Raw genomic sequence first — 15090 nt, forward strand, 5'->3', positions numbered from 1 at the left:
TTTATCATAGTATTCGTGTAATTACTAAGTTGCTAAAGGTTCTGTAAGTAGATGTTTATTTTCTAAAATATAAAATAGGTAGTTAAGGAATTAATTATTTTGCATTTGCAGCCAGAAGTTAAAAGAGAAGAAATTATTGGCAAAGAAGATGAAACTTGAACAGAAGAAACAGAAAGAAGGTGAGTGGTACCCACTTTTCTTTCGTGACCTTTCTTAGTGCTGATCACAGTGGTTGACCTGTCAAGAATGAGATTTAGAGTTTGGAGTAGGTTGGCTGGCCTCTGAAGAAATGAAGGCTTGTTTCTATTAGTTTCAACTCATTTAATTGCAAGTGTCAGGAAGCCAAGCTGGTTTAAGCAAAAAAGAAAGATACTGCCTCATGTTTAGTCCAGGACAGACCTCCTCTTGGGCCTGGCTGGTAAAGGAGCTCTGATGTTGGCATTCACTGTCTCCTTCTGTCCCCTGGCTCCCTGTCCTCAGGGAGGCTCGTTTCCTCCTTGTGGTGGTGAGGTACCAGTAGCTGCTCCGGGCCACACCCTGGCTCCTTCTTGCCTAGTAGGAAAGACTGAGGGGGTGTCCCTAGCAAAATAGTTTTTGTGTCTCTTTGGCTCTTATTGAGTCACTTGGCAAATCAGTTAAGAATGCTTTTGGCTACAAGAAATAGAAAACTAGCAGTAGTTAAGCAAAGAGGAATTATTTTTCTCACATAACAAATCTGGTGGTAGGTGGCAGCCCAGTGTGGTTGAGTAGCTCAGCAGTGTCAGGCCCAGTACCCCTGCGGTTCTTTTGGCCTTTATCCTGTGGGCATGAGATGGCTGCTGCAGCTCCTGGCATCATACTTACGTTTAAAGCAGGAAGAAGAGGGGAAAGAAGTGGTACTTGTCTGTTGTGGGTTTTTTTCTTTAAACTGAAGAGCAAAATATCCCCCATCACGTATTACCTTGTATGTCATTGGTCAGTACTAGGTCACTTTGCCATCCCTTGCTGTCATCAGGCTAGATGAAAAGAAGACAGAATTGTCATGACTATCTTTAACGTATCGTGATCCATCACTGGATGCTGGGTACATTGTCACCCTAGACAGAATTGAGATTTGTTAGAAGGAGGAATAGGGGGTGAGTAATGTGTCAGCATCCCACAGTGCTGCCAGTCCTGCCCACTTCCGAACCCATCACAAGGCCAGTGGTGCCAGCCACTCCTTTGGGAACCCTGGGCTGCAAACCAGGGAGAGAGAGGTCCCAGATGGAAAGGACCAAGGATGCTAAGAGACGGAACAATGACAACTGGTCACCACATCTCTGAATTGGTGGCTGTTCCCTGATTGACTAGACATGGTTCCTAATTGTGATTTTTGGCCTTAAGATAAAATCAGACCTGCACTGACATACGGAAATATGATTGGCCCCTTCCAGGACCAGTTTGCTTATGAGTTGTAAATGTACTGTGTGACACACTATATATGGTATGGTTTTAGCCTGTTCCCTACCATTTCCGAGAAGAAATTATTTTACAGTGCCAAAATGTGATTGCTAGGACATCATCCGTCAAATAAGCCACCTCATCACGTTCCCTGCCCTTCCCCCACCCCACACACAGGAATGTGGAAGTACTTGGTCCAAGGGCAGGAGGATTGGGCACCCCACCAGTCTCATGTTCTGTTGAAGGAGGTACTGTGGCTTGGACCCCATTATATTGGGAAATAGAAAGGGCTCCTTGGCTGTTGGTAATTTGACCCTCCCTGCCCAGGGTTTGTTGTTTTTGCTGCTTGTTGTCTTTGTTGCTGTTTATGTGTTTGGTGACTTTCCTGAACTAACTCTGTACAGCTTATATTCTTTGTTGTGTGTGGCAACTGAAGTCTTTGCTTGGTTAGCTTAGTGGTCAGCCGAAGATCAGAGATTTCCTGAAATGCTTTGAACCAGTAAGTCTCCTGATCTTTGCCAGGGGGCTTTCTGTGTGTGGTGGAGCATGCCTTCACCATTCTGGCAGGCGGTTTACAGTTTTGCCTTAGCCTTCACTTCCTTCTTGCACAGAGCCTCAAGGTTAGCCAGAGGTAAGATTAGGGCCATCACTTGTCTGTCTTAGACATGTGCACAGCTCTTCACATGCCTGTGGCCTTCTAGATTACCAGCTTTTCCTCTTAAACTGTTGGTCAGTTTCTTGTTTGCTTCCGCTGTTATCACTGCCTCAGGCAGCTGTGTTGTTAAACAGTTGCCACTGATTGTTTTTGACAAATACCTTGAGGAAAAGGCTGTTCTCACTGAGTCAGGTTGAATAAAGACAAGACAAGCCTTGCCAGTGGAAGTTTCCAGAGAGCTGCCAGACAGGTCAAATAGGGACAGTGCTCTGGGTGTGGGACTTCTGAGGAACTCCCAGGGCAGTTTACTTCCTCCAGTGGCTGCTAGGCTGCTGGTTTTCACAGCTACTGGGAGTAGGAGGCTGTTGATTGGGAGGCTACCTTGGATCTGCGGAGAGGGAGTAGGAAATAGGGCAAAATTTTTTTTTTAAACAAATTTATTTTATTTATTTATTTTTGGCTGTGTTGGATCTTCGTTGCTGTGCGCAGGCTTTCTCTAGTTGTGGCGAGCGGGGGCTACTCTTCGTTGCAGTGTGCGGGCTTCTCATTGCGGTGGCTTCTCTTGTTGCAGAGCACGGGCTCTAGAGCACAGGCTCAGTAGTTGTGGTGCATGGGCTTAGTTGCTCCGCGGCATGTGGGATCTTCCGGGACCAGGGCTCGAACCCATGTCATCTGCATTGGCAGATGGATTCTTAACCACTGTGCCACCAGGGAAGTCCTGTTCTCTCTGGTTTTTTGTTTCTGTTTCTCCTTTCCTGTTTTCTTTTGGATTTATTTGAACATTATTATTACTCTATTTTAATTTATCGTGCTTTTAACTGTTTCCTTTTTTAAAGCCTTTTAGTTGTTCCTCTAGAGATTACTATATTTATACCACTTTCACAGTCTACTTGGAATCAGCATTTCACCACTTTAAGTAGAATGTAGAACTTTTCATCACATAGATTTCTTTACTATGTATGTTATAGTTGTTTTAGGTATTACATCTCCATACATTGAAAACCCCTTCAGATAATTTTACTTTTTTTTTTAATTGACCTATAGTTGACTCACAATATTATTTCCATTTCAGGTGTACAGCATAATGACTTGATATTTTCATAGATTGTGCACTGTACAGTTATTATAATACTTTTGGCTATATTCCTGATGCTGTATGGGTTGGCCAAAAAGTTTGTTCGGGGTTTTCCATAACACCTTATGGGGAAACGAACGAACTTTTTGGCCAACCCAATACATTACATCCCTGTGATGTATTTACTATATAACTGGTAGTTTGTACCTCTTAATCCCCTTCGCCTATTTTGCCCATTCCCCCATCCTCCTCCCCTCTGGCAACCACTAGTTTGTTCTCTGTCAGTGGAGTCTGTTTCTGGTTTGTTTTTTAGATTCCACATGTAAGTGAAAACATGCAGTATTTGTCTTTCTCTGTCTGACTTATTTCACTTAGCATAATACCCTCTAGGTTCATCCATGTTCTTGCAAATGGCAAGACTTCATTCTTTTTTATGGCTGAGTAATATTCGTGTGTGTGTGTCCATCTTCTTTATCCATTCATCTGTCAGTGGACACTTAGGCTGCTTCCACATCTTGGTTATTGTAAATAATGCTGCACTGAACATTGGGATGCACATATCTTTTTGAATTCGTGCTTTCATTTTCTTCAGATAAATACCCAGAAGTGGAATTGCTGGATCATATGGTAGTTCTGTTTTTATGATGTTACTGTTTTTGTTTTCAGTCATCAAATATATTTCAGAAATCTCAAGAGAATAGTCTTGAATAGTAACCAGATAGTTATCATTTCTGTTGCTTTTTCTTTGTTCCTGATGTTCCAGACCTCTATCTGGTATTGTTTCCCGTATGTCTGAAGAACTTCCTTTAGTCATTCAGTTAGAACAGGTCTGCTGCCTATAAATTATCTTAGCTTTTCTTCATATGAGGCTATCTTTAGTTCACCTTCATTCCTATAGGACATTCTCACTAGACATAGAATTCTGGATTGGCAGTTTTTATTTCAGCACTTTTGAAATGCTGTTCCATTTCCTCTGGCCTCCATGATTTCTGATTTTTAAACAATATGTAGTTATTCAAATTGTTCTCCTCTCATTGTTGTCCTCTGGCTGCTCTCAAGATCCTTAGATGTCAGGAATTTGAGAATTTGATTATGATATGTCTGCACGTGGGTTTCCTTGGGTTGATCCTGGAGTTGGGTGTGGAGTTCACTGAGCTAGTTGAATCTGTAAGTGTGTATCTTTGTCAAATTGGGGATTTTTTTTTATTATTAATTTTTTAATTTATTTATTTTTGCTGTATTGGGTCTTCGTTTCTGTGCGAGGGCTTTCTCTAGTTGTGGCAAGCGGGGGCCACTCTTCATCACGGTGCGCGGGCCTCTCACTATCACGGCCTCTCTTGTTGCGGAGCACAGGCTCCAGACGCGCAGGCTCAGCAGTTGTGGCTCACGGGCCTAGTTGCTCCGCGGCATGTGGGATCTTCCCAGACCAGGGCTCGAACCCGTGTCCCCTGCATTGGCAGGCAGATTCTCAACCACTGCGCCACCAGGGAAGCCCTGGGGATTTATTTATTTATTTCAATCTTTTTTTGTCTCTGTTGTTCATATTGGATAAGTCCTATTGATCTGACTTTGAGCTGTGTCTTCCCTGTGTCATCTCCATTCTGCTTATCGATTCTATCCAGTGAATTATGTTTTTCAGAAAAGTTTTTCAATTTCCATTCGATTCTTCTTTATACCTTCTATTTCTTTGCTGCAGTCTTCTATCTTTCCATTTGTTTCAAGAGTCTTCACTCTTACTTCCTGGAAAAATATTTAAATAGCTACTTTCAAGTATTTGGTACTTCCAGATCTGGGGCATCTTGACATTGGCATTTGTTGATTGTCTCTCCCCACGCAAGCTGCGATTTCCCTGATTCTTCGCATGCCGAGTAACTGTCTGTGGATCCGGGACATTTTGAATATTATATCGTGAGGCTCTGGTCTTGCTGATATTTGTTTTAGCAGACAGTCAGCCTGGTTGTGTTCGGAGCACAGGTTCTGACCAGCCTTCTGTAGATTGTGGTTCCTGTGTCAGTTTGGCTTTTAACGCTTTTGCTGTGCTCTCAGGTGTGTCCTGTGTGTGCCACCCAGTGGCCAGTCAGGGTTTAGTTCTTTGAGTTCGGTTCTCAAAGTATTTGGCATGACGATTAGGGCCAGATCCATGCATGTGCTGTCAGGGCGGGCCCAGGAGTTTACAAACAACTTTATGATGTCTCTTCTAATCCTCTCTCCATGATCTCCCCTGTAGGTTCTGGTTTCTTGGGGCTCCCCTTTTCATACCTCCAGCCAGAAAGCTGGGGCTTGGGACTTTCCTGGCGGTCCAGTGGTTAAGACTCCAAGCTCCCAATGCAGGGGGCCTGGGTTCAATCCCTCATCAGGAAACTGGATCCCACATGCCGCAACTTAAAGATCCTGTATGGGGACTTCCCTGGTGGTCCAGTGGCTAAGACTCCAAGCTCCCAATGCAGGGGGCCCGGGTTTGATCCCTGGTCAGGAAACTAGATCCCACATGCCACAACTAAAGGCCCCACATGCCACAACTAAGACCTGGCGCAGCCAAATAAATAAATATTTAAGAAAGAAAAGAAAGTTGGGGCTTTAGTTACCTACTCTGCCACATACTTTGTACAGCTGCCCCTGCATCCAGGGCTGAGTGGTGAGAGGACAGAGAAGAAAAGCAACAGAGTTTGCCCAGCCATCTTAGGACCACAGCTCCTCTGATCAGAGAGGAAGGTTCCCCTCCTTCAAAGTTTTTGCACATGCAAGCCCCTATTGCACCGCAGTCGCTGTGGCCATCCTGACACTGGCAGGATTGCCTGGGAGCTAGGGTGTGAGAGAATGGAGAGAAAAGAAGAAACACAAGAATTTCCCTTCCTCTGAGCATTAGGAGTCCGCTTTCTTACTCCTTGAATCAGAAGTAGAAGGTTTCTCTTGGAACTGTGTCTGTGCCCAGTTTCCACTTCTGCGTATGGGATCGCCTTGAGTCCAGGCTGGGGGATACTGGAGGAAAGAAAAAAACAGGAGACACAATATTGTTCCAGTGGTACTTTGTATTCTGGTCTTTTTCCCCAGTCTGTGTGCTTTTCAGAGTCCATGCATTCTGTCCAGGTTCTGTAGCTGTGTTCAGTGGAGAAACGGGGTCAAACGTGCTTGCTCTGTCTTACCTGGAACCCACCCTCTATTTGGTTTTTTGAATCCAATTACAGGACTTGATATTTAGCTCTTGTGCATTTCAGCTTGGTGTTATTGGCTCCGTTGATTCAGGTTTCCAAAATCCTTTTGAATTCTGATTCTCGAATTAAGCATGTTACCATGTCAGGGGCAGGTTTGATAAACATACCTCCTTTTGTCATTGGTAAAAATGCTGAGCCAGACAGGGCCAGGGCCAGAGCCCTCCAGCATCCACTAGCGAGCTCCATCTAGGCCAACATGGACCTGTTCACTAAAACTCTGGGTGGAGTTATTCTCCAGCTAAGAATCAGCTAGACTCACGCTTCTTTCCTCTTACGCAGAGGTGTCATTCTAAACTAAGATAACTTTAGGTCAGGGGGTAAGTACGGTAGGCATAGATTCTGGGCTCAGCCCTCACTCTGGCTCACCCTGACCTTAGCATCTCCTGTTTGAGCAGATTTTTTTTTTAAATTTTAGTCTGTAAAATGATAAACTCTTTCTAGATCTAAAATTCCACAGCTTGATAACTTTTCCAAACGCCTTGCTGTAATGAAGATATAGCATATTTGGGCAGCCAGAGGGGCGGTTCCCTCACCAGTAAATCTAAGAACCCTTTCAGAACAAGAAACAGGTTAGTTTGCTCTGAGTTTGTACTTAAATGAACCTGTAGTGGGTCTTTGGAATCACTTAATAACTTTTTAGTAATCAGTTCTAGAATTGAAGGAGACAGGAGGCAACATCCCAGAGCTGAGGTTTCTTTTCTTTTTCTTTTAATATTTATTTATGTATTTGGTTGTGCTGGGTCTTTTGGTTGCGGCAGGCAGGCTCCTTAGTTGCGGCATGCATGTGGGATCTAGTTCCCTGACCAGGGATCAAACCCAGGCCCCCTGCAACTGGGAGCACAGAGTCTTAACCACTGCGCCACCAGGGAAGTCCCCAGAGCTGAGGTTTCTTAAATCCCCCTTTTCTAGCCCCTTTTACACATTAGGTGCATGTGATTGTGCAGTTTTCAGTCACTTTTCTTTAATTTGCCCAAAGCTATGAAGAGTATATGAGATGGTAGATTTCATCCAGAACCTCTAACCTGTTTAAAACGGCCTTGTGCCCTCTCACTGGGTCTCCCCCATCCTGAGCTTCAGTTCTATCAGAAAGATAAATGTTTGTGCCCATGTTGCATCATAGTAGCACAGCGTTTTTTCAAACTGAGGGATGTGATCCTTTATTCACTGGGTCATGAAATCAGCTTAGAGGTTACAGATGTTGGTTTTTTCATGGTTTTTTCAAACATACATAAAATAAGACTAGAAAATATCAGAATGCATCACACCCTGAATAACTGTTTTGTGAAATTTTCTTTCAGTTTCTATGTGGGCTGTGGGCTGCAGTCAAACAGATTTGAAAATCATTGTTATGATTCATGAGCCCTGCTCTTCTACTTGTGAAGTTAGCACCTGTACCTATTAAAAAAATGATTAGTAATAATACATGGTTGTATATGCTTCGCACCAAATGAGCTGGATAGAGAGTGCTGTAGGGATAACTTCATAAGGATGCTTTGTGTGCCTTTTACCTCACCCTGTCAGTTTCCTTCCTTAATTTTCATTTTGTGAAAGGGAAAGTAGGTTTTCTAGGTGGTTGAAGTGAACAGAAATTTAATGTGGTGATAATCAGTTGTGCCACAAGGTGGCTTCTGTGCACTTCTGGGTTCTTGAGGGACTTGGAGATAAATTACTCGAGCTTTTTGGCTCTTCTCCTATAAGGTGGTAAGGGGCAGCTGGCTAGGAGTTCCGTTCTGTTGTTGGAGAGGAAATATCCCCACTTATTGTCCGTGCTGGTCCAGCAGTTCAGTGAAGACACCCTGCAGCGTGGGACTTGTCTGAATGATACCACAGGATGGTGTTAAGCCAGTTTGGATTATTGTGACACCTTGAACTCCTAAAATGATGTATTCTGATACCAATGTTACTTATCCTGACACAGGCTCACCTCCAGAGAAACCCAGGGTGACCTTAAGGTGATTTGTTACTAAGTACGTCAAGGGCAGTTTCTTGACAGTGGCGGGGAGGAGAGAAATAGGTGAGGGAGATTGAGGTACAGACTTTCAGTTACAAAATAAATGAGTCAGGGCTTCCCTGGTGGCGCAGTGGTTGAGAGTCCGCCTGCCGATGCAGGGGACGTGGGTTCGCGCCCCAGTCCAGGAAGATCCCGCATACCGCGGAGCGGCTGGGCCCGTGAGCCATGGCCGCTGAGCTTGCGCGTCCGGAGCCTGTGCTCCGCAACGGGAGAGGCCACAACAGTGAGAGGCCCGCGTACCGCAAAAAAAAAAAATAATAATAAAAAATAAATGAGTCACAGCTATGAAATGTGTAAGTGTGGGGAATATTGTCAGTAACTGTGTAATATCTTTGTATGGTGTCATATGACAACTAGATTTATCGTGGTGATTGTTTTGAAATGTATAGAAATATTGAATCACTGTGTTGTGTACCAGGAACTAATATAGTGTTGTAGGTCGATTATACTTCAAAAACAAGCAAACAAACACTCATAGGAAAAGAGATCAGATTTGTGGCTACAGAGGTGGGTGAATGGGAGGAAGGGGAATTAGATGAAGGTAGTCAAAAGGTACAAACTTCTGGTTACAAGATAAATAAGTACCGGAGATGTAATGTACAACATGATAAAGATAATTAATACTGCTGTACATCATGAATGAAAGTTAAGAGCTTCTCATCAAAAGCAAGAATTTTTTTTCTGTTTCTTTAATGCTGTATCTATATGAGAGGATGAATGTTCACTAAACCTGTTGCGATTATTTCAGAACTGTGCGTGGGGGGAAGCAGTTTCTCAGCCTCAGCACTGTTGACACTTCGGGCCACAGATAATTCTTTGTTGCAAGGGACTATGTCCTGTTCATCGTAGGATGTTTAAGGGCATCATGGCTTCTACCCACTAGATGCCAGCAGCACCCACCCTCCCCTCAGTTATTGACAATCAAAAATGTCTCCAGACATTGCCAAGTGTTCCCTCGTGGGGGAGGGGGGCAAAATTGTCCCTAGCTAATAAAATTCATATCTCAGCTGGTATCTGGTGTTTGAAAGGCACTCAATTTATGTGGGGTTTTTTTAAATTTTATTTATTTATTTATTTATTGCTGCACTGGGTCTTTGTTGCTGCACTCAGGATTTCTCTAGTTGCGGCGAGCGGGGGCTACTGTTCATTGCGGTGCACAGGCTTCTTGTTGCGGTGGCTTCTCTTGTTGTGGAGCACGGGCTCTAGGCACGCGGGCTTCAGTAGTTGTGGCATGCAGGCTCAGTATCTGTGGCTCGCGGGCTCTAGAGCACAGGCTCAGTAGTTGTGGTGCACGTGTCCCGTTGCTCCGCGGCATATGGGATCTTCCCAGACCAGGGCTCGAACCCGTGTCCCCTGCACTGGCAGGCGGATTCTTAACCACTGTGCCACCAGGGAAGCCCCTCAATTTATGTTTTGGATTGAACTATTTGTTTCAGTGCCAAAACTCTTACACATATTATGTTGGAAAACTATCCATAGCCTTTGTGTCTTTTGAGAATAAAGGTAATATATGATCATTTTAGAAATTTTTAGAATATGCAGAAAATAAAGTCAAAAATAAAAATTATCCATAACTATTACTAAAAATAATCACTTTAACATTTTCATGTTTTTATTTCAATTTTAATATTTATTATATAAACCTATTTATATAATTATCATATTTACAGTTGTCCTTTTTCATATAACACTGTATCACAAATATTTTCCCATGTCCTTGCAATTCCATAGTACAAAAGGATTTATTTTCCCTAGTGTATTCCCTAGTGTATTCATTCATCTGTTTGTTTGTTTTTGCCTTGTTTGTTTTTTATTTTTTTGTCTGAGTTAAGTCTCATTTGCGGCATGCGGGATCTTTCATTGTGGTGTGGGCTCTTGTGGCGCGAAGCCTTCTCTAGTTGTGGCGTGTAGGTCTTCTCTTCTGTAGTTGTAGTGCACAGGCTCCAGGATGCATGGGCTCTGCAGTTGTGGCGCCTGGGCACGAGAGCATATGGGCTCTGTAGTTTGTGGCACGCAGGCTCTCTAGTTGAGGTGCGTGAACTCAGTAGTTGCGATGTGCAGGCTTAACTGCCCCACGGCATATAGGAACCTAGTTTCCTGACCAGGGATCGAACCCACATCCCCTGCATTGGAGGGCAGCTTCTTTACCACTGGACCACCAGGGAAGTCCCCATACCACTGGACCACCAGGGAAGTCCCCATTCATCTGGTTTTTTTTTTTTTAAAGTTAACATCAGTTTCAATTACACTCAGTGGCATTTTACCTAGTATTCCTATAGTCTAAATAAAATCTCAGATTCTTAGATTTTACAATTTTATGTAAACAATAGCATAAGAGTAATGGAAAAAGCTCAAATATTATCATCCTCATAGATCACCTTTCTTTCTGTCCATTTTCTTTTAATCTCTCCATATGCACATGTGATTTGTATGTAATGACAATTGTGGTGTATGAACAGTTTCCCCTTTGCTTGTTTTTATTTAACATTATAAGCATTTCTGGTCCTTCATAATTTTTTCAGTGACTGATAATATCCAGCAATTGACATGCCATGATACACCTAACATTTTCCCTTTTGTTAGACATTAGATTGATTCCAGTTTTTCTCTTTAGAAGATATTTTAGTGAATTTATGCACCTGTCTCCCTTCCCCCTTTCTGGGTCATTTCCTTTGAGATAAATTTCCAGCAGTGGGAATAATTAGATCACAGAGTGTAAAAAGAGTTCATGGCCCTTGAAATGTATTGCCAGTTTCTTGCCAAAGGAGTAGTGGCAGTTTTTACTGCCATCAACAGTGTGCAGTGGTCTACACTTTTACCATATCCTTGCTGTATTCCTCCACATGGATAAGAATGATTTCAGAGGAAGTCAAGGTCTCATTGAGGATTTAGTAAAAAACCTTACAAAAATATAGATCCACGGGACTTCCCTAGTGGTCCAGTGGGTAAGACTCCGTGCTCCCAATGCGGGGACCCAGGTTCGATCCCTGGTCGGGGAACTAGATCCCACATGCATGCCACAGCTAAGAAGTCCGCATGTTGCAACTAAGACCCGGCACAGCCAATCAGTCAGTATATATCTATATCTCCAGATGTGTCAGGACTATGGTAGCAGCCTCCACTCTCCTCCCACCCCACCTCCGACGCCACCCACCTTGAACAGCCTCCAAAGCTCTTTTTAAAACAGAGGTTGGATTGTCATTCGTTCTTCTGCTTGTACAATAACAATACTTAGCATTTATTGAACATTTATTGTGTAGCCCCAGTTCTAAGGTGCTTTGCACGTATTAACTAACATAATCCTCACAGCGGCCCTGTGAGATAGGCAGTGACATTATCCCCATTTTACAGTTGACCTTAGGGACCAAGTGGTAATGGCACCCGTAGAGCTAGCGGGAGTGAGTGACAGGCCGGGATTTGATCCCAGATAATGTGTCTCCACGGGCCTTGTGCTTACCTGCGAGGTGATCCTTCTTGAAACCTAGCCAGTAGCTCCTGCATTCCTGCCCTTTCTGGTCTCTCCACCATTTTGTTCTGGCCACTCCCTTCCACGTGTCCTCTACTCTCCCCAAGCTTAACATCTCTGTTCTCCTGCCTCTCCTCCTGCTCAGGCCTCTGAGCTCTTTTCATTTTCATGCTACCCGACTCCCCATCTGCTTGGAAAACTTCTCATCTTGCACCCTCCTCTCTTTGTAAAGCCTTTTCTAACCTCCCTCCCCACTCAGCCTCCACCTTGCTCCACAGGGTTTTGCACATATTTGGTTACAGAATCTGCTGAATCACATAACGTGCTTATCTATTCAGTTGCAGTCTCAGTTCCATGAGGGTAGGCAGTGTCTTTTTTTTAAATAAACTGTGTTATAGAATGATTTTAGATTTACAGAAATATTACGAAGATAGTATAGTACAAAGAATTCCCATATACCCAGTTTCCTCTGTTGTTAACATTTTAAGTTAATGTGGTTCATTTGTCACAACTAATGAACCAATGTTGATACATGTAGCAGCTAAAATCCATACTTTATTTATATTTCCTTAATTTTTAATTAATGCCTTTTTCTTGTTGCAGAATCCCATGTAGGATATCACATTACATTTAGTCATCATGTAGCCTTAGGCTCCTGTTAGCTCTGACAGTTTCTCAGACTTTGTTTTGATGACCTTGAGAGTTTTGAGGGTCAGATGTTCTGTAGAATGTCCCTCAGTTGGGATTTGTCTGACGTTTTTCTCATGAGTTATTTATTTTTGGGAGGAAGACCACAGAGATAAAGTACCATTCTTATGTCAGGGCTGGGTGCTTGTCAGGATGGCTTGTCACAGTTGATGTTGCCCTTGATCACCTGCTCAGGCAGTGCTCTTCAGGGTTCTTTGTGTAAAGTGACTCTTTTCTTCCCCTTACCACGCTGTACTCTTTGGAAAGAATTCACTATGCGTAGCCCATACTTAAGGAGTGGCAGGTTATACAGCCCCTCCATGAGGGCGGAGTAGCTACATAAACTATTGTTCTGCATGGATTTGTCTTCTCCCTCATTTCTTTATATCAGTATGGACTCTGGGCTATTTATTTTATATTTTAGGTTTAATCCAGTACTACTTCATTTTCTTGCCCAAACTCTTGCAGCTTTGGCCATTGGAAGCTCTTTCTGGCCCGTGTCCCTTTTACATACTCCCATTATTGGTGGAGTTTTGAGGGGTTTTGTTTTGTTTTTAACAGCACTTCCTTAGTTTCTGGTACTACAAGATAGTCCAGACTTGTCTTGTGTATTTCCTGTCCCTAACCTAGAATCAGCTTTTTCTCTGAGTCCTATTTCTTTTCATTGGAGAATGAAATGATTTTGTTGAATTACCAAATGACTTGAATGTGCAGCAGATTCCTAGGTTTCTCCTCTTTGAGAGAGATACTTCCAGGCCCCAACACCCTGTCTCCAACACACAGGAAACAATTGTGTTTACTGTTAATTGAGGTATTACATTTTCAGGAGCTTTTCAGTCACAAGGAGTGCTTTGAGTCCTCCTCTGTCAGTCAGCACTTCAGGCATCCGGAACACCCCATTCCATAAACATCCAGGTTAATGAGTATTTTACTGGGGTGTTTTTTTTTCCACTATTACAAAAGTTTATTTAATAATAAAATGTACACAAGCCAGTTTTTATCATAGTAAAATGTGGAGGGGACATGTGGAAGCAGTTGATTTCTCTGGTGAACACAGCCATTGTTCATACTGGTTCCAGGGCTTCTAACATGATGATACTGTTTCCTCGTATTACCACCACTCCAGTATTCTGTTGCCCACTAGTTGCCATCTCCACACATTCATCTATCACAAGATTCATAAAGGGATCAGAGCCCCACAATATTCCTTGGACGTGTCTGCCACCACTTAATTTTAGTGATAACTTCTCCACAAATTTCTTCCACTCAGGAGGGGGAGCCTTGCTCTTGATGTCTACTCGGTGAGCTCAAAGATGTCTCCTGTTTTACTGTCTCTTTAAGATCAGAATGAAAGATCAAAGCCTATGCTCTTGTCCTGCTGTGTTCAGATCTCTATGGATATGGCGGGTGGTTCTTAGAGAGGCTTCAGGCTGACCGAGTATGACTAAGTTATGGAACAAAACAAGTACTCAGCAGTTTCAGCCTTGGAGCCCAGGTTCTAGAGCAGAGCTCCCCCGCTGGTATATGGGGAATGGACTACAACATGGCAGAGACCCTGCTCCCCTTGCCTTCAGGGTGGAGACTGAGTGCCCATGGCCTTGGACCGTTGCCCCACATGCCATAGAAATACTGTCCTTTTTCATGAGTGCCATGACATGAGAGCGCTTAGGGAGTTCTGCCCTAGGAGTTCAGGGAGCTCAGAGCTATGTTTTTGATCCATCTATAGTTTTTCACTCAGTCTCTGCATAGCATTTCCTCCCTCCCTTCCCTCTCTCTCTTCCTTTCTTTCTCTTTTCTTTCTTCCCCTCCTTTTTTTTAAATTTTGGTAAAATACACATAACACAAAATTGACCGTCTTAACCATTTTTAAGTGTAGAGTTCAGTGGCACTAAATACAAATTGTGCAACCATTATCATCATCTATTCCCATAACTTTTCATCTTGTAAAACAAAAACTATATCTTTTAAACAACAACTCCCCATTTCCTGCTCCTCCCAGCACCAGCAACCACCCCTTCTACCTTGTCTCTGAATTTGGGTACTCTCAGTACCTCCTATAAGAGAGATCATATAGTATTTGTCATTCTGTGACTGGCCTGTTTCACTCAGCATAATGTTCTCAGGGTTCATCCATGTTGTAGCCTGTGTCAGAATTTTTTTCCTTTTAAAGGCTGAATCATTGCACTGTATGAATAGACCACATTTTCCTTACCCACTCAGTAGGCTCACCTCGTTCCTGTTTTCACCTCATTTTTCTTTTTTATTTTATATTGGAGTATAGTTGATTTACAACGTTGTGTTACTTTCAGGTGTACAGCAAAGTGATTCAGTTATACATATATTCTTTTTCAGATTCTTTTCCCGTATTGGTTATTACAGAGGATTGAGTAGAGTTCCCTGTGCTATATATAGTAGGTTCTTGTTGGTTATCTGTTTTATATATAGTAGTGTGTATATGTTAATCCCAGCCTCCTAATTTATCCCTCCCCCCCTTCCCTTTTGGTAACCACAAGTTTGTTTTTGAAGTCTGTTTGTTTTGTAAATAAGTTCATTTGTATCATATTT

At 42.9% G+C, this 15090-nt stretch overlaps 1 protein-coding gene and 1 pseudogene across 2 annotated transcripts in view; one reads left to right on the top strand and one right to left on the bottom strand.

The window, feature by feature from the left end:
- PRKRIP1 (PRKR interacting protein 1) overlaps positions 1–15090 on the top strand; it is a 34537-nt gene that overhangs the window by 6605 nt on the left and 12842 nt on the right. For both annotated transcript variants that reach the window (XM_089895749.1, XM_022588004.2), the window contains exon 5: positions 112–179. In XM_089895749.1, the coding sequence (XP_089751875.1) occupies positions 112–179 (68 nt within the window). The remainder of the gene's footprint in view (positions 1–111; positions 180–15090) is intronic.
- LOC111182284 (small nuclear ribonucleoprotein G pseudogene) lies at positions 9435–14177 on the bottom strand (annotated as a pseudogene).

This window comes from Delphinapterus leucas, chromosome 15 (genome assembly GCF_059928025.1).
Source record: "Delphinapterus leucas isolate spDelLeu-1000000601 "Yukka" chromosome 15, BTC_Dleu_Yukka2, whole genome shotgun sequence".
Classification (NCBI taxonomy): domain Eukaryota; kingdom Metazoa; phylum Chordata; class Mammalia; order Artiodactyla; family Monodontidae; genus Delphinapterus; species Delphinapterus leucas.